A 23,907-nucleotide genomic window follows, 5' to 3' on the forward strand; every position below is an offset into this window, starting at 1 on the left:
TTTTATTTTCCTTTTCTAGATCATCTGATTGGGTCAAGTTTGTCTCTTTATTGTTAATTAATTTCATTCTATTAATTTCCAATTTTAAATTAAGGATCTCTTGCTTCAGAATTTTTATGTCATTATCTTTTTCTTCTATTTTTTTTAGTAATAAATTTATTTGAGTATCTTTTCCTTCCTTTAGGGGACTGTTTGGTATTTTGCTCGGTGACTGTGAGCAAGTGGCATTCGCATAGGTTTTATTGATGATAGTGTTAGTTGTTTGTGTATTTCCTGATCTTTTATTCAGGGAGGGACATTTGGTGTCTGTCGCTTGATGATCACCTTGACAGCGGAAACAAATAGGTTTTTTGCCGCATGCTGTATGGCTGTCTCCACAGTCTGGGCATTTAATTTCCCCTTTACAGTATTTTTCAGGGTGTCTCACTTTTAAGCATTTATGGCATATTCGAGGTCTGTCTATGAATTTACTAATTCTGTACCTTACTCTGCCGATATTCAAATGTTCCCTGTTACTTTTTCCTATCTCTTTGATGAGAATGACAGGAATTGGCTCTTTTGTTCCCTTTTTAGTAAATCTACAAATTTGGGACACATTTATATTTTCTTCTTTTAGTTTTATAGCAATGTAGTCGAGCTTTATGTCTGCGTCAACATTTTTAATAATATATTTTGTACAAATATAATCTTCTATCACCCTTTTATTAACCTGAACATCTAAAAAGGTTTTAAGTTTTATTGTTTTTTCCAATGTTTCCTGATTATTTGTTGTCAGAATGATATTTCCATTACGGGAAAAGACAACCGAGTCTCCTTTATTTGTGAATTTGTCAAGTTCCTTGTGAAACTTTAAGCCTTTATTTGAGGGGATTTGACCTTCAATTCCAGAAATGGCTAATTTTATATTTTGGCATCCATTTTTTAATGCTAGCTTAAATATTTCTGAGTCAGATAGGCTATTTTGATATACTAAATGGTCATGCTTACGAATTTTATCACAAGCCAGACTTTCTTCGTTATCAGATTCTTTACTTTTCCGCTTTTTATTTGTCATTTGGATATAAGCATTATAACCAACAAATAAAAAAGAATAACCACCCCGAGAGAAAACCAAAAAAAGAAGGTACAATACTTGAGTCTTCAAAATAATGTCCCACCGGAACGGAAGCAAAACACGAGTCAAATGACTCAAGGAAAGGGCATAGAAAAACTTGTCTCCTCCGTCAAAACGATGCTCCTATGTCGACCACCAAAGGGCACTTTTGTCATTTTATGTTTAAAGAAAGCTTAGTTAATTTATCTAGCTTGGTTTTCAGTAAATAAAAGCTTTATTCTTTAAGCCATACTTACGTTGTAATGATTATTTATAACAATTTTATTTACTGTTAACATTTGAGCAAGCAACTAAATGGAGCAATTACTAAAACCGGAAAGGTTTGACGTGGATCCCACAAGCGTTGGCGCAGAGGCAAAGTGGAAGCACTGGTGCCAAACCTTTTCTAACTTCATTTCGCAAATTAAGGACATCCAAGACGGTAACAAGCTTTCCCTATTATGCAATTATGTTTCTGCAACAGTTTATATGTATATCAATGATTGCACAAAGTATACAGATGCCATAGCAGTCTTAGATGCTTTGTACATAACAAAGCGCAATGAAATTTTTGCGAGACACTGCCTGGCATCAAGAGCTCAGCAGAGTGGTGAGTCAGTACAGGAATACCTTCAAGCACTCAAGCAACTTAGCAAGGACTGTAGTTTCAAAGCTGTCAATGCAGAACAGAACAAAAGCGAGTATGTCAGAGATGCCTTCATTCGTGGCCTCAAGAACTCGCGCATTCGCGAAAGACTGCTGGAGAACTCCATTGCCACCCTGGAGAATGCGTTTGATCAAGCCAGAGCCCTGGAGCTGGCTGAGCATCACTCAGCTTCTTACCTCTTACAAAACCCTTGTACAACTGGGGCAACCACGGACAGGGACGTAACTAGAGGGGGGCAGACGGGGCTCGTGCCCCGGGCGCTGGATTTCAGGGGCGCAAAACTGACTAAGTAAATGCATGAATATATTTTTACCCAAGGAACAAGTGAAAAAAAGAAACAACTTAGTAGAAAATAAAAATTAAAAAAAAAAAAAAAAACCCTCAGGACAGGCACAGGCTGACAGAATGAAAAGGATAGACAAAAATTAAGGTAGGCGCAGTAAATGGCATAAATGTATTTTCTTAGAGTAACCAGTTCTTGTTACATCTCATCTAAGAATCACTCAATAACAGCGGAAATACTTAAATCTGCTTCATTTACAATAAAACCATAATGAAAATGTCAACGTGATGTCCCTTTACTACATAAGAACGAAAGCTAGTCTACCGTACTGGCCTCAGGTAAAATCGTTTTACTGCGATCCCTCGGACGTAGCCCCTTTTTAGAAATTAGAGCGAGTTTCCGCCCCCACAATCTTGATCCTATAGAATAATTTTCTAAAGAGTTTCTTTGTGGTGCGAGCTCTCGTACTGCATATTTCTGATAGTTTTGCCTTTTTACTTTCTTCTATATCTAATATATAGAAGAAAGTATTGGATTCGTGCAAATTTTCGAATTTCGAATTTTGACGAATTCGAACGTTTTGAGGTGTGCTGAGTCCATTTCGACTATTTTTAGAAAATGTCTGTCTGTCTGTGTGTGTATGTGTGTATGTGTGTGTGTGTGTGTGTATGTGTGTGTGTCACGTCTGTGTGTGACCAGTTTTTTGTGGCCGCTCTACAGCAAAAACTACCGCATGAAATCGAACGAAATTTGGTACACATATGTGCCCCTATGTGAACTTGTGCCCATTAGTTTTTGGCACGAATTCCTCCAAGGGGGGTGGAGCAATGGAACGTTTTTCGAGTTACGCGTGCTTGCTATTCCTGAGGAAGTAACTGGCGGAATCAAACAAAATTTGGTCCATATGTTGGTATTAACAGGATCAGGTGCTGATTCAATTTTGGTGTCAATAACTCAAACGGGGGTTGAGCTATAGAGCGTTTTTTGTCGTCAATTGTGACTGCTGTATCTCAAGAAATAATGAACGGAATGAAAGAAAAATTTATCGGCAAGTAGCCCTTAGTGGGTATAAGAACTGATTTTATTTTTGTGTCAACAGCTAAAAAGGGGGTAGCGCAATCACCCGTTCTTTTTTTCCATTTTGAGTGCCCTATCTCAAGAAGTACTGCTACGTTCTGGTTGAAATTTGGAATATATGTGAATCCATATGTAAACAGGCTTTGGTTCAATTTTGACGCCGATCGCTCCAAGAGGTGTTGATTTTTTTTTTTTTTTTTTTTTTTGCGAATAAAAATATTTTTATTAATGCAACAATAAGAAAGATAAATCGTAATAGATTGTCGTCTGCGTATTTCTCGTGATTTTAATTGTATGGAAATGATAGGAAATATTATCTCAATGATTTAAAATTTTTAACTGTTGCCATCTTATGTTTGTTAACAAATAAAATATTTGTAATTAATTCAAGCAAGGCTTTTAAAATAACTTTCAATTTTCGCTCTTTGCTTTGCTTTTGCAATAATTCAGACATTGGGATTCGGAACTCCAGCGCTCGAATACGCTACCTTGCGGTGATTTACAAAACTGCAAATGAAACTAAAACATTGCCACGTTGCGTTCCACGTGTGTCTGTTGACGTAAACACAGGCAGTTTGTTCTGAGTATTTATTAACGCAATCGATGTGTCTTAGTTTGCTTTCAGCTACAGAAATTAATTCGTCCCTTAGTAGTATTCTCGAGCTTCTCAAAATAATGTTAGTTTTCATTATTTCCTTAATAATTGGTGAAAGCGAAAATTCTGGATTAACAAACTTGGATAACGTTATACAAGGTAAAATTTTTTATTGTTTTGTATGAATTTGTAAGAACATGGGGTTTTTTTTAATCTTAAATTAAACTTACCATATTTTACAGCAGCATTTAGTTGATATGGACAGTATGCAAAATATTTTCTTGAATATATTATCGTAGAACAAAATGAATAACCCTGAAAGAATTTAGTTTATTCCTTTTATTCTCAGCTGAAAGGTTTCACCAAATTTGTTTAGGGTTATAGTTTTAGTATAGCATGAGCAAAGTAGCCTTGGCGAGATTTCGCGTTTTTAGTTAAACCATTTTTAATTTTTATCATGAGTGGAATAAAATGGTAGTAAGATTACAGAATTCGATAAGTGAAAAGAAATAATGGTCAATCAACTGAAAAGAAAACTACCACCATATATCCGTGAGAATTTTGTTGATGATTTGCATAACATGACACAATTAAATCGTAACTCAGAAATTAGAAAAATCGAAACAGAAAATTTTTAAAATTAACCGATTCGGGAATTCGAGAGAAATAACTCAGCTACAAATGGAAAAGCACTAAGCGCTAGCCAAGTAAGGCAAAAAAGTATCATCTTCTTTCGATAACAATTTGTAATGTCATATTGAATTTTCTAGCATTAATTGTTATTCTTGTCAGGCCACAATTATTATTTAGTTTTATCAAGAATTGATAAATATCGAATTCAACATCGTGGAAATAGCTGCTTAGAACTACGAACTACGTAGTTTGCATTAATCTTTGACGTTTAGTAATGCTTCTTGAATTCTCATTTCTTTCTACGTGGGCCAGAATATCCACAAGACTTTGAAAATTAATTTAAAAAGAATAAAGCGAAAAAATCATACGTACGAACAAAAATCACAACACTTTTAGCATTTTCCCTCGTTACCCATGTGCGTTTGTTTTAGTTTTTAAGTCCGCCATTAGGCAGTGACTTCAGTGCCCCCTATAGTTTCGTTGGAGTTGCGAATAGTCGTCAAGTTTTTGCATGTGTAATTTTGTTTTTGTTGGGAATATTGCTTCCTCGTCAAGCATGGGGAGGGATCAGAAAAAAAAAAAAAAAAGAAAAATATAGAAGAAAGTTTCGTGATGGCCACAACATACTAGTAATTGTATGGAAATGATCGGAAATATTATCTCAATGATTTAAAAATTTTAACTGTTGCCATTTTATGTTTGTTAATAAATAAAATATTTGTAATTAATTTATGCAAGGCTTTTAAAATAAATTTCATTTTTCGCTTTTTGCTTTGCTTTTGCAATAATTCAGACATTGGAATGGTCGTCAAGTCTTTTCATGTGAAATTTTGTTTTTGTTGGGAATATTGCTTTCTCATCAAGCATGTTGAGGGATCAGAAAAAAAGAAGAAAAATATAGAAGAAAGTTTCGTGATGGCCACAACATACTAGTTCATTTTATTATTCCACAGTATTTTTTGCTCATCTTGTGTAATTTTAATTCAATTTTAATTTAAAAATACTATGTCGACAAAGCAATCTGGTCAGGGCCTGATTACTGAATAGGAAAACTAGGCCGTGGCCAACGGCCCCCAAATGACTGAAATAACTTTAGTCTGTGGCTAAAAATGTTTCATCCAACCGCTAAATTTATATAAATTTTTGAATACAGGGGGCCCCCAAAAAGTACTTGGCATAGGGCCTATCGATATCTTAATCGAGTCCTGCATCTGGTGCTGAATTTAGGAGGACAGCTAAAGCGCGCATGGAAAAGAAGATCATGAGTCCTCACCTTAATTATCATCTTGGTTAAATGTTTAAGACGTTTGGTATGACATTGTTTATCTAATTTAAAAACTTCACACTATAATTATTGAGATTCAATTCAAAGTTCTGTAGGCTGACAATATTTTCTTTAGAAAAGATTGTTTTTTTAGAGAAAAATTGGGCTAAATTGAGAAATTTTCTGCTTAGTATGAATATAGTTTTGCCACCTAAATAGTATTTAAAATTTCTTCAAACACCAACGTCAATAGGTGGGAAATCAGCCAGTTTTCACAGCTATCAAACTTGAATTTCATTTCGGTACTTTTGATGCATATTTAACATTAGAACATTAAATGGAAGTAACTTGGAAAAAAAGGGTACTGGAAACATGTAATAATAATATTTTAAAAATGCGTTGTTGTTGTTGTTTTTTACTGAAAAAAGAAAAAGAAAAGAAACTGCAGGCAGATACGTGTTTCCGTGTTACAAGGAACTCTTTTTTTTTTTTCAAAAGCTGATTCCTTTATACTTAGAAATGACCCTGCTCTTGTAGCTATAAAATGCAGGAATTCTGGTGCATTAAATTTTGGTGTCCACCCCCCCTTCCTTGCTCCCCTTTTTTTTTCGTTTACTCTTTTATCAGTTCTATGGAAACATGAAGTTCATGCAATTTCAGGAACAACACGCATTTGTTTTTGTGGAGTAACGAAAGTTACTCGTACATTACAAGATAAGTATTGAAAATTGATTTTGAATGCATTTCATGTAAATTTTACTCTTAATTCATATGTAACTGCATCATCTGCACAATAGTGTGCTCTATTTATATTTGATAGATAAAATATGGATTAAAATGCTAGGGGTCTGCCGCCATCTGCTCGCTAACGTTCACCTATCCCCTATTATTGCTTTGAAATCTTATTTGGCTCTCGAAGATTTTAATTGTCTGTTGGAAAGAATCAGATTAAAATACGCGTTACAGTTAAAGCAAAATGAAATTCCCGCTCCCCTCGTGTAGAAAATAGAATTAAAGTTAAGAGCTCATTATAATTACTAACAACTTAATAGCTCATTATAGTTGGAAAAATAATAAAATCCCGCTCCTGCACAATGAAAAAAAGAACTTGATAAAAATACGCATAATAAAATTTATTTTAAAACGAAAACGCTTCAAAGAACAACCCTACCCCGGATTTTAAACTAAATAACCCAAACTTTCCCAGCTGTAGGGGCTAAAGGGCTCCTGACCAGTTTTGTACGTTTGAAAAACCGTTTTCAAATTCATCTTCTCCAATAACATTCCCCTCTTTAGCTCCGGGCTCGAATTGAGTTTAGCCAATGACTTCCGATGAAATAGAAACTCCTATATTTATTCATTTACTGTTCTAATTAAATGAGAAAACTGGATCAAGCTTCACCTGACACAGAGAAAACTTTTTTTTAGACTGACATAAAAGGGGTTGTGGCGTTGTGAATGACATAAAAGGGCTGTGAGAAATCTTTCATTCCCCTATTGTGTCCGAAATTTCAAAGATGAGGTGGTTATGGGGTTTCCTGGGCGTGGGATAGCCACAGACCTAATTTCTTTGACGTTATGTTTTTCAAAAATACGTCAAGAGAGGTTTTGGAGAATTTTTCAGAATTTAAATTTTAGTATTTTTAAAAAAACTGTTAAAATCCACCTTTTTTTTACCATTGAGATGGGTATCACTCGGGATGAATCTCCCCCCCCCCCCCTCCTGTCGTAGTGACGCTATTGATAATTATGTATGTATGTGGGCGTGTTTTCAGTGGCTTTTCTGTATAATATATATATAAAGATCTGATGCTGACATTATCAAAGAATTTTTTTTCAAGGGGGGGGGGGGGGCGCCCAAAGCGAGGTCTTGCCCCTGTTCGAAAATGACCTAGTTACGTCCCTGACCACGGAGAGCTCGAAAGATGACGATGCTCATCAGCTTGCAGCAGTTACCCCAAATCGCTCAAAGAGGTGTTATTTCTGTGGGAATGACTATCACCCTCGGAGTGCTTGCCCAGCAAAGGATTCGATATGTCGAAATTGTGGAAAAAAAGGACATTTCCAGAGATCATGTAAGTCCCCATTTCAACAAGGCAAATCACCACAATCCAGTGCTTCGTCCTACCTCCTCGCTTCTGCTTCTGTCTTCCCCCATTGCCTTCAAAAATCGGTCACTCAAGTGGAAATTAATGGAGTGAAGCTAAATGCACTCATAGATACTGGGAGCTCTTTAAGTTTTATCAATGCGTTGCATATTCAGAGATGCCGCGCAGAAGTGAACCCTTACTATGGAAAGATAACGATGGCGAATTCATCGTTGACCACGGAAGTTTCTGGTTGTTGTACGGTTTCAGTCAAAATGCAAGGTCATAAGTACAACAATGTGGAGGCATTAGTCATGCGAAACTTGTGTGTAGACTTTTTAATAGGTCACAACGTATTAAGTGATCATTCGTCGGTAGAGATTGATTTTAGAGGAGAGAGACCTCCTTTACGTATATGCTCCCTGGCCGTAGCCTTAGTCCCACCTGTTTCGTTGTTTTCAAACCTTACACCCGACTGTAAACCTATCGCTACTAAGCCCAGGAGGCAAACCAATGAAGACAAGCAGTTCATTGCTTCTGAAATAATTAAGCTCATGAGCGAAGGCGTTATAGAACTCAGCAACTCCCCTTGGCGAGCCCAAGCATTTGTTGTCAAAGGAGACACTCATAAGAATCGCATGGTAATAGACTACTCACAAACCATAAATAAGTTTACCCTTCTGGACGCTTACCCTCTTCCAAGGATTGAAGAATTAATTTCCGAAATCTCTAAATATGAAATCTTCAGCACAATAGATCTGAGGAGCGCCTACCATCAGGTACCAATCAAGGACTCTGAGAAGCAGTATACTGCCTTCGAAGCGAGTGGGAAACTCTATCAATTCTTGCGTGTCCCTTTTGGGGTCACTAATGGTGTAGCCAGTTTTCAGAGGACAATTGATATGATTATCGCAAATGAAAAACTAGAGGGTGTTTACCCCTATTTAGATGATGTAACGGTCTGTGGTAAAACTCAAACTGAACATGATAACAACCTACAGAGATTTTTAGCTGCAGTAAAGAAGTACAACTTAACCCTAAATGAAGAAAAGTCCCAATACTCCGTGAAATGTATCAAGTTACTGGGTTATACCATTTGCAATAAGGAGATTAAACCTGATCGTGATAGATTGGCTCCCTTAATGGATATGCCTGTGCCCAAAGACACGGCCTCTTTACAGTGAGCTCTAGGGATGTTCGCACATTACTCTCGCTGGATCGCCAGCTTCTCAGAAAAAATACGCCCTCTCTTGAGCAATGGACCTTTTCCTTTATCCAAGGAAGCTGTGACAGCTTTCAACTCTCTAAAATCTGATATAACCAATGCATCACTAGCTGCAATCGAGGATAAAATTCCGTTCAGAGTTGAAACAGATGCCTCTGAATTCGCAATCTCGGCTACACTTAGTCAAGCAAATCGACCTATTGCATTCTTCTCCAGAACCCTCAGCCCATCAGAAAGAAAGCATGCCATCATTGAAAAGGAGGCATATGCTATTGTAGAGTCTTTGAGAACATGGCGACATTACCTGATCGGCAGACACTTCGAGATTTTTACTGATCAGAAATCAGTTGCTTTTATTTTTGATCAGCATCATAATAGTAAGATAAAAAATGAAAAGATTATGCGTTGGAGACTGGAACTGGGATGTTTTAAATATGACATCATCTATCGACCTGGTAACAAAAATGCAACAGCCGACGCTCTTTCGCGAGTAAGTGGTGCCTCTGTCCCTCAAGTAGATTTGAATATGTTGCATGACTCTTTATGCCATCCTGGCATTACGAGAATGTACCATTGGGTGCGAGCAAAGAACTTACCTTTTTCTCTAGAAGACATCAAAAGAGTTATAAACTCATGCAAATGTTGTAATGGAGTAAAGCCTCGTTTTTGCAGGGACGAAGGCAAGTTGATAAAAGCAACTTCTCCTTTTGAAAGGTTAAATATTGATTTCAAAGGACCTTTACCAGCTGTATCAAGGAACCGTTTCCTCCTTACGGTTGTGGATGAGTTCACCAGGTTTCCTTTTGCGTTTCCATGTTCGGATGTATCTGCTGCCACAGTTATTTCACATCTCCAGAACCTTTTCTCGGTTTTCGGAATGCCTGCCTATATACATACGGATAGAGGGTCATCATTTATGTCCAGTGAACTGAAAAGCTTCTTGACCTCGCTTGGTATTGCTACAAGCCGTACTACGGCATACAACCCTCAAGGTAATGGTCAAGTTGAAAGGTACAATGGTATAATTTGGAAAACCATACAACTTGCTGTTAAATCAAAAAATATTGCAATAGAACGTTGGGAGGAGGTATTGCAGCAAGCACTACATTCAATTCGCTCTCTGCTGTGCACTGCCACCAACTCAACACCTCACGAACGTCTTTTCATTCATGCCAGAAGATCATTCAACGGTCGGTCTTTGCCTACTTGGCTCTCCCGCCCTGGTCCTGTTCTTTTGAAAAACCATGCAAGAGCCAACAAGTATGAGCCAGTTGTGCAAGAAGTCCAGCTTATTGAAGCAAATCCTGAGTACGCTCATGTAAAATATCCTGACGGACGCGAAACCACTGTTTCTTTAAGACACTAAGCTCCAAGAGGTGATGAGGACTTTACTTGCGACGATGAGTCGAATCATCTTTCCCCACCCCGTCAGAATATCAAACCGACTGATGATCTACCAGAAGAGGCGACCCAACATACTACATTGGAAAAATCTTCATTATCGCTCAGCTCTCCAGAATATCATAAAGGAACGCCACGCCACAGTTTCGCAGAATCAATGAATGATGAAGTTGTCTTTCGCTCTACCAGAGAAAGGCGCCAACCATCCTATCTGGCTGACTATGTAACAGGCTGAGAGCTACAATCTTGTTATAGACTGTAAAAATTAATTAGGAGGGGGTGAATGTAATATAATACTTGTTTACGCTATTTGGCAATACTGATTTTAACTAAATTAATTGGCAACAATAGCTTTTGTTCTTTTGTCATTTTATGTTTAAAGAAAGCTTAGTTAATTTATCTAGCTTGGTTTTCAGTAAATAAAAGCTTTATTCTTTAAGCCATACTTACGTTGTAATGATTATTTATAACAACATCCGAATGGATTAAGCGTGTCGAAGAACTCGAAAAGTTCACAGCTAATCTAAAAATATCTTTTCTCCACTTTATTGGATAAAAAACTGGAAAACTATTACGTTTAACTATTTTTATTGAAATTTTTCGGAAGACATCAACAGGAGACAGAGGGATTGAATCATTTTTGTCATTGCTTTGAAAATATAGAGGATATGAATCAATGCTTACGAACTGTCCTTCTCCAAGTCTGCCATCCGTAAGTGTGAGAACCAATGAGTATGAATCGGCCATCTGAAATTAAAATATTAAATAAGTAACGAAGACGCATTTAAGTTCAATTTATTCAAAAACAGGATCTGCAATAATTTATGAAAAAATGCCTTTTTAGAAAGGGCTTTGGTTATAACGTCATATTTTATGTAAATTAGAAATGCGAATAGACAGACAGTTTTTACAGAAAAAGTCCGGTTCTTAGATTTCATGTGAATGGAAACTCCTCAAACTGCAAACAAAATAATAAACACATTTGAAATCAAAATTACAGCATTTTTTCTCAGCAATTTCAATGTTGCTGCTTCAGTCGCTAGATTGTTTGAACTAATTAGTTTTGTTTGAATCTTATTAATAGATGCTATAATCGGTTGCTATTGATGACACACCCCCTCAAATGGGATCCCTTACGAAAATGGTTGATAGAGCTTAATAGAATTCTATAGAAAATTATATAGAAGACTATAAGAAAGTTCCTTCAATAAAGTTTTATAAAAACTGTTATAGAATTTGAGCATAAGGTTTCTATAGATAATAAATTCTATAAAATTCTATAGAATTTGATCAGAAAATTTCCCTTACTGTAGAATTTTGTAATAAGTTGAGAATTCGTTCATTTTGTTTACAATTATAGTTTTCATTAGTACTTATATAATACTTCTAGTTTGAAAAGGCTAAAAAGCCCTAATTAATTAGGAAGTTTAATTCCTAATTAATCTATTTAATTTTAAGAATAATTATTTTAACAATTAATTATTTGTTAAGGTCATATTTTTTATTACAATGGCACATTAATGGTCTTTAATAATATTACTGTTGCATTTTGTCATAGTTCGATGAAAAAATCAAACTTAATTAAATAAAAAAATATACTCATAAAAGATAAAAATTATTTATTATTTACAATGTTTAAGTTATTTTATAGTAAAAATAAAACTTCTAAACATTGAAATTAATTCTAAGTGTGTGAGAAATCGTATAAATCTTTGTCATTGTTTAATAAATAAAATAATCAAAATTCCAAGATGCAACTCCGTATTTTGTCGCGAGAGTTTGCCAGCAATATTTCTCCCAATCTCTTTGCGCATGCGCCAGTCTGTTTTCCCTTTCCTGCCCCAAACGGCGATAATCGTCCATCTTGCACGTGCGATCGTCTAAGCGTTATTGCGCTGCAAATGGCCGAACCTTGCCGAATTCGTTAGAAAGTATGTATTATTTTTGTGTTGTTTTGTTATATTTATATTTTTATTGTTATATTAAACAAATTGGGAATGAAAAACCTTATAAATAGTAGTTATAAAACAAAACTTGAATTTTAAATCCAGAATGAACTTCATTATGCATCGGAAATAGCATTTGATTTTACTAAATAAATAAAGCTCATGACTGAGTAATGACATTAATTTACTAATGATTTTTGCATTGTAAATTTATATGTAAGTAACAATAACCGAAAGTTTGAAAGTGTTAACATGGTTTTTATGCTGATAGGGGTTTTAAAATTTAATTAGCACTCCCAAATGGTACCACTGTTCAGTGTTATGAAGTGTCTTTATCTTACAATAATGTGTAATCGTTGTAATAAATTACTGCACCGAATATTTTTAGGCATAATTTGGTTTTGTCAAACGTATACTAATTATGTAAAGCATTGCCATTGTGTTTTATGAGACTCTTGATAGGATCTAGAGGCTGTATAGGAAGATCTATAGAGACTCTATAAAAAGATCTGTAGAAGTTCTATAAGAAGATCTATAGAGGCTCTATAAGAAATACTTGTATAGAGTTTTATAGAATTATGGCCCAGTTTTCTATAGGACATTTCTATAGGATTCTATAAAAAATAACTCTATAGAAGTATATAGAATTCTATAGAACTAATTTAATAAAAACCTATAGAATTTTTCACTATAGAATTCTATAGAAAACGGCCTATAGAAAATTGGGCCATAATTCTATAAGACTCTATATAAGTATTTCTAAGGAATTTTTTCATAGAATTCTATAGACCATTTTCATAAGGGATATGTCTACAGAACACCTCCCATAAAAAGCGAACCCCCAAAAGACAAAAGGAGACTTTTAAAACACCCCTAAACATTTCAATTTTGCTTCATGATCCCCCTCACCCGTGAGCTACCTTGACCCACAGACATTTCACCTATAACTTACACAATCGTTCTCTTTGCAATCTCGATATTCTATTAGAATATAGCTTTAAAGAAGTGAACGATGGCGCAACCCCTCAACGGAACACATCTACAACGGAACATCTCCAAGAAAGCGAACTTCCGAAGAGGAATAAAGGAACCCTTTAAAGCACCCATAAAAATTTCAATAGCACAGTCTGCACCCCCCGTGTAGGGTGTGGGCAACCTTGGACTACAGACATTTTACGTATAATTATACATTCGTTCTCCTTGCAATCTCGACATTCTACATAGGATATAACTTCAAAAAAGTGTAAGCATTAGTTTAACCGCTTTAAACATTAGTTTAACAAGCTTTAAACATTAGTTTAACAGCTTTAAACTAATGTTTTCGCGATCCTAATTTCTACATTCTACCCGTAACAGATCTGGCAAAACGTAAAACAGAAAAGTTTCCCGTTAAAAACCAGTAACCTTCCTGAAATCAATTCGGAAGTCTTTCCTTCGAAAGAATTTGGAAACCTTCCTAATAGAGACCACTCACGTTTCCGGAATAAACCAGGAACTTTTCAAGAAAGCTGAGATATGCTTATAGAAACAGCCTGAAGTCTGGCATCTTTTTAATTTACCAAGAATTTTTTACGAAAAGGACTGAGACAAATTACTCGAAAGAAATTTTGTAATAGCATTTTCTCACCTAAATTTTAGCCGAAGTAAGATAGTACACTTGTACTGAAGACCAATTGGCTAGGCCGCATATTTTGAGTCTGCACTCCACACTTACTTTTTTAGGGGGTTTTCGTCTTCGCCCTTCGTATTTCTTGTTTTTTACGCTTGACCAATGATAATATAAAACGAAGAATTATTTAATAAATATAAATTGGATAGGAAAATTCTTTGCTTCCTAACTCCCCGCTTAAAGCGTTGGTCAAATTTAGTGCCGGAAAATGATCACAAAAATGCAGCTTAACCTTGTTTTAAACATTTAAGTGACTAACTAGAACTACAATTTCGTTTTGTGCAAGATGTAAAAACATCTATGTCACTATAACTGCAAACAAAGTGAGATATAATTTTTTTTAAACGAAAAAGCTATCATGTATTGAAATAAATAATATTTTCACACATATGTTCAATCGAAAAGGTCAGAGTGCAATATCACGGATAAAGTCCTTTTAGGCAGAAATTGTAGACTAAGGGCCTATCGATTGTGATTCAGTCTGAATCATATTAACCAAGTTTTCCAATTTTTTAATTCCATTACCTACATCTTTCCCTTCTTTCAATAGTACGGAAAACGTAGAACGAAACAATACTTCGGAAAGATTAGCATTGTCAGAGTAGGTCACTGAAGGTCATGAGACCTTTCGATGACTATCTTTCCGAGGCATTAACGGATGCACATAATACATTGCTGATTTAAATTCTCACAACACAAGGTTCTTTTTTAACAGCAAATGTGTAACACGCTGTCGTCTAATCCCTAACAAGATTTTTTGATCAGATAAAACGAAAACAAAAGAAAGGATTAGAATGTTCATTTTCCCATGAATAATACAGGGTTAAAAATAGCTTCAATTTATCAACGGTAGATCTTTATACCACAGTTGTCATAAAGCAGAAAACTTGATGAAACCCATGCGCATTAACATAATTGATAGATCACGTAAATCGATTAACCTGATTGGCATTTAATTTGATTGCCCATAAACGTGTTTGAAAATCGTGTCTACCTCAGTTTCATCAACATCGTGGTAATAACTTGATTTGTTATAAGTAGCATCTGATCTTCAAAGTTGCCAGAAGCTCCAGTTGGATTTGAAATGAGTCGAGAAGATATTTTTTATGAATGAATCAGGAGGCATCCCTTGGATAAGTAGTTCTTTCAATGTTAAATTGTTCGGAATTGTAGTTGAAATTGAGATTGCAAATGAAGTGTCCAGCTGTTTGCATATTACCGCAGTCAAAAGTAAGTGAATCAATCAAGTAAACGAAAGAGCAATAAGTGAATGGAAGTAAACAAGTGAAAAGCGAAACTTACCTCTCTATCAAGTTCTTTGTTGAGATAAACGTTTGCTTCCGATGCGCCGAGTCTTTCAAATCGTAAGATTTCCTGCCCCACGGGGCCAACGACACCGAAAATGAGCCTGTCACCGTCAGCATCTTCACCACGAAGTCTGTACAATAATTTACCTAATGATGAATATGTTATGAGCATTTAGTGGGATGGATTTCATGATGAAGTTGAGCATTTATTGTAATGACCATTAAAAGTACTTTTTACTGGCGGTGTGCATTTTAGGAATAACAGTCAATTAGGAAAACACTGAGTCACAAGGAATGACATTTTTAATGGTAGTGAAAGAACTCGTTATATTTAATAAAACGTTTGCATTTATTACAAAGCTTTTTTTACAAAGAAAAAGAAAAGATCTTACCAATACTGTCTGGTCCTTCTCGGACTTTAACCACAATCTCGCTTGCCCCGTCGAGGGCAAACCTGGGAGGGGAATTGGCTTTCACTGAAAACAAAGAAATAATTTGACTTTTGAGATAATCGTATATGAATATAGTCGCTAGCCTCCGAGGGCAACTCCAGTAAAAAAGTGGCTATCATTGGAAAATAAGGGAACGGATTTAATATGTCAAGAATTTCATAAGCATAGTCGCTTGCCCAGTGAGGGCAAATCTGGGTGGGAATGGGATTGAAACTTACTGGGAAAGAGGAAATGATTTAAACTTACAAAAACGTAATACGTGTATGGAATGATTAGAAAACTCCTAATTTAATGGCACCTAAATTTTATGATTGATTTTAGATTAATATAGCACTAATGTGTATTCGTAGGATAAAATGGGAAAAAAAATTAAATAAATAAAAATAAAACCTTAGATACCTTAGGTATCTAAGATGATTTAGCCTTATCGGCGAATATTGATGTTGCTTTGTTCACTTGTTGTTTCGAAGTAAACGAAATAAGGGAATTCAAGTTGCAACTTTAAAACACCCATTTTTATTATCGTTTCACAATATTTTGTGAACAATTTTGTATTGTCTTGAGCAGTTTTTTCGTTTTCGGGTTTTCTTTGGTTTTATACATGAATCCAGGGAAAAAGAAAGATGATAGGCGGTCGTCCTTACCTCAACTATTCGCCTGAACTGATGGATCCACGAAATCAGGAGCAACCAAATTTCAACAAGGAAGGCAAGAAAAGGTAAATTTTGGTTTTGGCCTCATTCCCCGATGTCATTTGTTATAAGAAAAAAAAAGTCATTGCTACAACGAAGAAACCTACCCAATTGGAACAGAATTTGTATCAAGATCCTGTAAAAAATGATAAACAAAAATGCCCTTCTAAAGAAAAAAAAAATCCAGGAGTAGGTACTTACTAATTGCTTTTTATACTATCTAACGTTCATATTTCTATATTTGAATAAAATATTGTGTTTTTCACAATTGATTTTATTTAAGAGAACCTGAAATTTACTCAAAACGTATAAAAAAATTTATAAATCGAAAAAAGTAAGTACATTTTTTTAAAAAATTTTTGCAGTGTACGAGATTGGAACAGAATGATCTATGCATTGTAACTCTAGACCGGAGCTTTTTAGTGGAGCATATCAAGGAAATATGAGGTGGTCTAAAGTTGTCACCACCATGTGCAAACTTTATACCACTATACAAAAAATTCTCCCTCCATTTGTGTGTACTTTAGAATGTGTGTTTACGAAGCGTCACACTACAGCTGAGATGTATGGTACTGTATGGTTAAATTCTAAACTTTTTATGGCAAAGATTAATGAAAATATGAAGAAAAATACACATAAAGTGATCTAAAGTTGTACAGTTTTACGGTATGTGCAGCACCGGAAAGGCTGAGTGACCATTATGTTCTTCTACGTTAAAAAGAGAATTTTATTCCTCTTATACCCTTAGGAGTGTTCATCACGAAACATGACTTGCAGGGCCGATCCTAGCAGGTGTGCAGAGTGTGCACCGCACAAGGGCGGCCAAAGCAAGGGGCAGCCGCAGGCCGCATCATATAGTTCTTTTAATCAAACAAAATTTCTCAAGAATTTCTCACAAGATAACATAGTAAGTCGAATAAATATGCTGAATTTTAAATGTTCAATTATCAAAGTAAGTGCCAATTTTCCAACAGCATAGCATATTAAGAGAAATGAAATGTTTAGAGCACATTGCGTTGCTTTATTATCTATTAATATCAACTCTTTAAACACATGATTCATTTGGTTGCAAAATTTGTGACAGAACTCGTAATCAGGCATGAATACAGGGGCGGGGCAATGACGAAAATCCCCCCCTCCCGAATCATGAAAGGGTGCCTTCTAAAGGCCGCTAATGCTTCACCCAGCCTCCCAAGTTTTTATTGACCCTGAGCAATGAAGACAAACTTAGTGTAAAAAAAACTATGCTGATAAAACACTCTCGCAAGTATTTCAAACAAGAAATTCTGTGTTCAGCAGTCGCAACGGAAAATTGCAACTCCATAATCAACGAACTAAAATAGAACTAAATATTTAGAGCCCCAAAATCCTTCCTTCACAAAAAAAAGTCAAAAATTGATTTTAATTCCGAAAAATATTTCAGTTCGGAATACTTTCCCGTTTCCCCTATCGTGTCCAAATCTAGCCAAAAATGTGTTTTTGAAACAATTGCGCAGATAAATTATTGGAGGAAAGATGCCAGACCCTCTAACATCATCAAAGACAGCCTAAATTTGAGTTTTAAACTTCAATTTCGAAAACTTTCGATAGGAGACGACCGAGTCTTCCTCCCTCCAGCAATTTCAACAAAGATAACCCGAAATAGCGTGTTTAAAACTTCTGTTTCGGGAAGAGCGCCGATCCTTCCTAAACTAAGGTCACAAAAAATAGCTGGAATTTGACATCAATTTTTAAAGAATTTCAGGAAAGACCTTCAACATTACTTTTCCCCTCAAGTCTCAAAAAATTTCCTAAAATTGCAATTTTTGACGTCAATTTTGAAAATTTCTCCATGGACCTTGAAAGTTCCCGACTCTTTTGTCCTTGCAACCAAAAACAACCAAAGATTAATTACAGCTTTTTTTCATACGCCAATTTCGTATATTTTTGAGGGGCGATTCCCCCCCCCCTTCCTCTGATGTCACCAAAGACAGACTATAAAATGCGTTTTTACGACTAGTAAATTTCGGAACCTATTACTATCTCGAAAGATATAAATTGTACCTAAGGAGTTTCTAACTTTTTACATAAATTCATCCTTCTGCTTTTTTTTTTTAAATTTAGAACTTGATACAGAAATTTGAAGAAAGATTTATATGGGCGTTAAGTATTAGTCAAAACATGCAAATTGCTCTTCAGGGGCGGCACATTAGGTCTTTGCACACGGGCGACTGACACCCTAGGATCGGCCCTGATGACTTGAATGTTTTAAGAATTGGAAAGTAATTTGGAATTATTACTTCTGCTCAGTAAGTTAGTTAAAACCTACTACTCTGTTTGGAAAAGCTTCAATACTGTTTTGTCCATTTATTTGTAAAAACCATTTATATATAGAACGAATGAAAATATTTTTTGAATTTTGAATCTGTATTGTTTACATACTATAGACGAATGATTTCGAAATTACGCTTTTTTTTATTGCTCAGTTTATTTTGTTCGGTTACTTTTTTTAGCGAAAAAATGAACTAAATTCTGTTTTTGTCAATTTAAAAGCCGTTGTCACTGTCTTATGAAAGTGTTTCAAATCGAATGTAAAACTTCACACACAAATACCAAAAGGCAGAATATAATTGCAATAAATAGTTTTTGAATTCATCACGCTTTTGAAACGAACAAAAAAGTTTTTTTAAAGCCTTCTGCTGATTTAAAGCCCTATAGAGATTCAACATGCCTTACAGATTGCCTAAAAAGTTTGTGATCGCAAATTTTAATGGCAATTAAAATACTTGTAATATTTAAAAGGAAAAACATGGGGTGCATGCACTACATGACTATAAGAAGTATAAAAAGTACATACATATAAATATATTTATTTATTTTCACGAAAATAAAGCTATCGGTGATTTTGCGTTTTGAATATTTCGTGAATTTGCTACTAACATAATCAAAATTTGATTATCTCTACATAGTATAAAATGAAGTCTCCAAAAAGCGTCTGTGTGTTTGAACTCACAAAACTCGAGAACTACCCGGCCGATTTCGCTGAAATTTTCACAATTTGTTCCTTTAAGCTCTGAGAAGGTTTGCAGGCCAGTTCGAAAAAAATTCGATGAATAGTTCTTTTTTTATTCCAATTTAGGCCCAATTTTCACGTAAATTCCCGAGTATGGGAGTGAAAAATTACTTGCACGTATTAATATTACATATCGTTGGAAAGAGTAGAATTTCCCGCGTTCTACGCAATTTGTTTCAATGCTCTAAATTACTTACGGCGGGAGATATTTGCTTTTTTAGCTCAAATTTGTTTAGGCTTAGCTGAAATTTAGGCAAAACTTTCTTCATTAAATCTATCAATAAAAAGCGAAGGAATTGTCCCACAGTCTTTTTGACACCATTCGAAAGAGCTGCTTTTTTTACTTCAGATCTAACTCGACCTATGGTCGAAAGTTTAACCCTCTATATCCATTAGAAAAAAAGTTACAAACGAATTAAATTAAGTTCAAAAATTTGTTCTCTATTCAAGTTTTTAACCTTTTTATTTTGCATTTCTACGGTAACGCTTTTTGAATCCATTGTTCATTTCTATCTTTCTCATTTTCAATTCTTAAACTGATTTTATTTTGTGTTTCCATGGTTACGCGTTTTGAATCCATCTTTCTCATTTTATTTTAATTTTTTAAATGTATTTTAATATCTGTCGTCATTGTTTGAAGGGGAAATTTTGCATGATGGTTTTTTTTTCTTTTATTTATGCCTGATTGTTGAATATACGTCACTTGACACAATTTTTGTTTTCAAAGTAGACCGGGCAAAGCCGGGCAACGCAGCTAGTAATATATAAAATTTAAATATTTCGCAAGTCTTAAATTTTCTCTATTACGACGGTCTCGTGAAAATTTAAGCCACGTGAAAAAAAAGTGCTTTTCAGTATTTAAACTGATCTTGGATAAATCACGTTAAGAGGAGGGGGGGCGGCAGATTTCAAATCTGCCTAGAAGCGGCATGAAGCTAAATTCGGCCCTGAGGTCAAGAGAGCAGAGATTAGCAAAGAGATTGCGCACCAGGGGGTTCTTCTGGTAAGAGTTTAGAAAGAGCGTAGAGATTTCATCTAGTAGTGCAAAAGCGTTTTCGAGTGTGCAAATGAAAGTGCATGCTGGATTCAGAGAGATTGTGATAAAAATTCTCGACTTTGCATTGTTTAACCAAACCAAGTGCGTGAATTTTCATGTCCGTTTCTCTAAATTTTATGGAGTGGCAATAAAGTAAAATAATTTTGATTGAAAAGGATTCTTATGAAACTGCTTCCGCATAGCAAACATTGTTAGCACCAGTAATTCTTTACAGCAGTGGCTTAGTTTTGATAAAAGACCGCGTAATTGGTAATATCTCCTATACCGAAATAGGAGAGATCCCGCATCTGCTACAAGGAGAGATGGCTCACAGTTCTCATTCGTTTACATGGTAGGAGATATTACGCGGCTTATTGGTTACTTCGTATTGTGAAACGAATTTAGTTAAACGAGTTACAAAGTAACTAAATGTAATTTTGTAAATTTTCAGACAGAGAGAGAGAGAGAGAATAAATAAATAAAGGTATGGAGTTCTTGAAGAAACAAAAGCAGTGGGTTTTGAGTCAAGTTACTGCATACGTATCTAAGAGATGAAACAGGAATTAATTCTTACCTGAAGTTATCCCGTAGCAGTAGAATACCAAGAGAAGGACCACCTTCATCACCTGTGCTCCCTGCATAGTACCATGGCAGTGCCCAACGACTGACAGCACCTACCTAAACCAAAGAAAATAAAACAAAATAAGTTACTACACATGGCTTTTCTACATCGATACACACAAATAATAGCAAAATAAACTTAATACAATGGTGCATCAAATGCACCGGAGAAAATTTCTAAAATGTACAATAAACTATGAGTTAAAATTTGGGTTACTTCATTCTAACAAAAATTGTTCAGGCAGCTCAAAGGAGTTTGATTTTGCTTATCTGGGGTTCCGTGTACAACATACTTCGTTAAAAAATCGACTGTCACATTATGAAATAATCTTGAATGTTTCGGTATAAGTAAGCATTTTACGTAAATGTTATCATCAATAAATTCCTAGAGTTCCCCCGAATTAAGTTTCTAGGATTTCTGTACACCAAAGTTTGCCTTTGTTAATATAGATTATTATAACTTTTAGATAAAACTTTAATTCAATTTGTCGGCACCCCCCCCCCTTAATCGCAAATAATTCGTTGATGAAATAAGCTTTCAGAAAAGCAAATTTTCTATTCATTTTTTTTTCACAAAAAGTCACATTGCATTAATCTCCCTCTAAATAACCAGACAAACTGATTTTCCGACAAAGTTAATTTCTTAATAAAATTATTTTTAGTGGTGAGCAATCAAAAGATTTTTTTGTTTGGTGAATTTAGTTTCCGTTATACGATTAAACAAGAAAAAATCAATATAATTGACTATCTAAAATCAAGCATTCAGAATTGCATAATATTTTCTTGGTTGCATCGTAAAAATAAACGTGAAATTCCAACTAAAGTTGAATGCAATGACTGTCCGCATGATTTTTAACATTATAAACGTGAGTCAAAAGCTAAAAACATGTCATTTTGGATTTTTTAGCCATCTTTTAATTTGAAAAGCAGAAACTCAGTTTTTGAAAACGGTGGAAAAAAATCCAATTTACATTAAATAGTTATTATTTTTAAAATAAATTAAATATTTCGAAGAACGAGATTCTCTGCCAACTGCAGCTTTGGGCATTAATTACTGTTAATAAATCAAATACGCATGAGAAGTTATGGTAAATTCTATTATAGAGAAATGATGACTGCATGCAGGACAAAAGAATTTAATACAGGGAAGAAAAAAAAAAAAACGTAATTGAAGAAACGCTTCTTCCCATTCCTTCACGTCAATTGCGGGTCATGATCGTGACGGGTTGAAGGAAAAAAAAGTTCGATAATATCCAAAATTTTATTTCTAGTCCTCAAATTTATTGACTTGGCATTAAAATGATACGTATTTCGTCACAAAATACGACTTAGAACAACTTATATCTTATCCCGTTAGGAGATTTATGTACTTTCTTGAAAAATAATGCGTTTTGAGTTCCAATTTTTGCATGAGCATAAACTCTTTGAAATACGGCCAGAAAGTTTGAAAGTTTGATGCGTAAATTTGACCTCGACCCAGTCATAATATTTTTTTGTTTGACAAAAGAAAAATTCTATTCCCATTCATCAAAAGAATAGTTCTGTGAACATACAGGACCAACTGAAAAATATGCACCGTGTATAAAATCAAATACCTTTCCAATTTATGGGTAGAATCATTTGTTAAATGTCATGCATTAAAGGGAGGATGGAGCGAAGCAGGATTCGGAATTTGTTTTCGGCTTGGACCTGACAAGCATAAAAAGTAAAATAATGTCGTTCATAAAAAGAACAATTTTACGATGCGAAATGGCAAGTGTTGCGACGTTCTATGACTAATGTTCTTGAAAAATGGTTTTCTGTCAAACTACATCTTAAAGATCACATTTCATAAAACCAAACTGCCTCGTTTCACCTTACGGTTGGTGAACTTGTATTCCTTTACCCATCACAGGCATGTGTTTCGTTAATTTATTGCAATGCATCAGAACAGTGGCTTCAATCTCTGATAGATGCATACCAGGGGGAATGGCATGCAGGAGAGCAGAGTCGACGATATGCAAGGAAAATGAATGAATCTGGCTCATTCCATTAAATTGCAATCCCGTCCCCTGACAAAACTAAATATGGTATTGTATGAATTAGTTTAATAACAGGCAAAGGCAAGCCTCTTGTAAGTCAACAGCTTTAATCAAAAAAGTAGAACAGTTTCATGTTCACAAGAAAAATGTTGTAACAAGCAAGAAAGCAAGAAAAAAAAGAGAGAGAGAGAGAGAGAGAGAGAGAGAGAGAGAGAGAGAGAGAGAGAGAGGAGAGAGAGAGAGAGAGAGAGAGAGGAGAGAGAGAGAGAGAGAAGAGAGAGAGAGAAGAGAGAGAGAGAGAGCATACACGTGCTTTGGGGTTACATAGAACCCTTATACACACGTATAGAGATTGCAATACCGGACCAAAAACTCAACACCTGTATTCGATAATTTTAAGACGTGATACCAAAATGCTGGTATTATTTGAAAATTTTCAAAAAATGCGTGAAAACATATTGTTTTGATGCCAAATTTCATAATTTTGTAGAAAAATTGTATTATTTAAGAGAACGTATTGTGAACAAATGTAAAATGAAGGAACAAATGAGGCAGTGAGAAGCAAAGGGATGAAAGTGGACATTTTGAAGTTTTGAGTAAAACGCGTTTAAAGATTAGATCCTAGGTAGGCTTTCATAGAAATTTTTTTCTAAATCAAGCTGTATACCGGAACCTACCAGGGCTACTAGTACTATATCTTGTCCCAAGGTAGAGGAGGGGTTCACCTACCTTTTGCATTGCTTATCTCCAAATTTTTAATTTTGCCACATGCATCTCTTTGCTTCT

At 35.1% G+C, this 23,907-nt stretch overlaps 1 protein-coding gene across 1 annotated transcript in view; it reads right to left on the reverse strand.

Moving 5' to 3' along the window:
* Positions 1–23,907, reverse strand: part of LOC129225850 (cadherin-23-like) — a 252,851-nt gene that overhangs the window by 61,604 nt on the left and 167,340 nt on the right. The window contains exons 3-6 of the mRNA XM_054860371.1: positions 21,054–21,157; positions 15,640–15,723; positions 15,243–15,394; positions 11,010–11,072 (exon numbers count right to left, since the gene is read on the reverse strand). Coding sequence (XP_054716346.1) covers positions 11,010–11,072; positions 15,243–15,394; positions 15,640–15,723; positions 21,054–21,120 — 366 coding nt within the window. The 5' untranslated portion in view covers positions 21,121–21,157. The remainder of the gene's footprint in view (positions 1–11,009; positions 11,073–15,242; positions 15,395–15,639; positions 15,724–21,053; positions 21,158–23,907) is intronic.

Source organism: Uloborus diversus, chromosome 7 (assembly GCF_026930045.1).
Source record: "Uloborus diversus isolate 005 chromosome 7, Udiv.v.3.1, whole genome shotgun sequence".
Lineage (NCBI taxonomy): Eukaryota > Metazoa > Arthropoda > Arachnida > Araneae > Uloboridae > Uloborus > Uloborus diversus.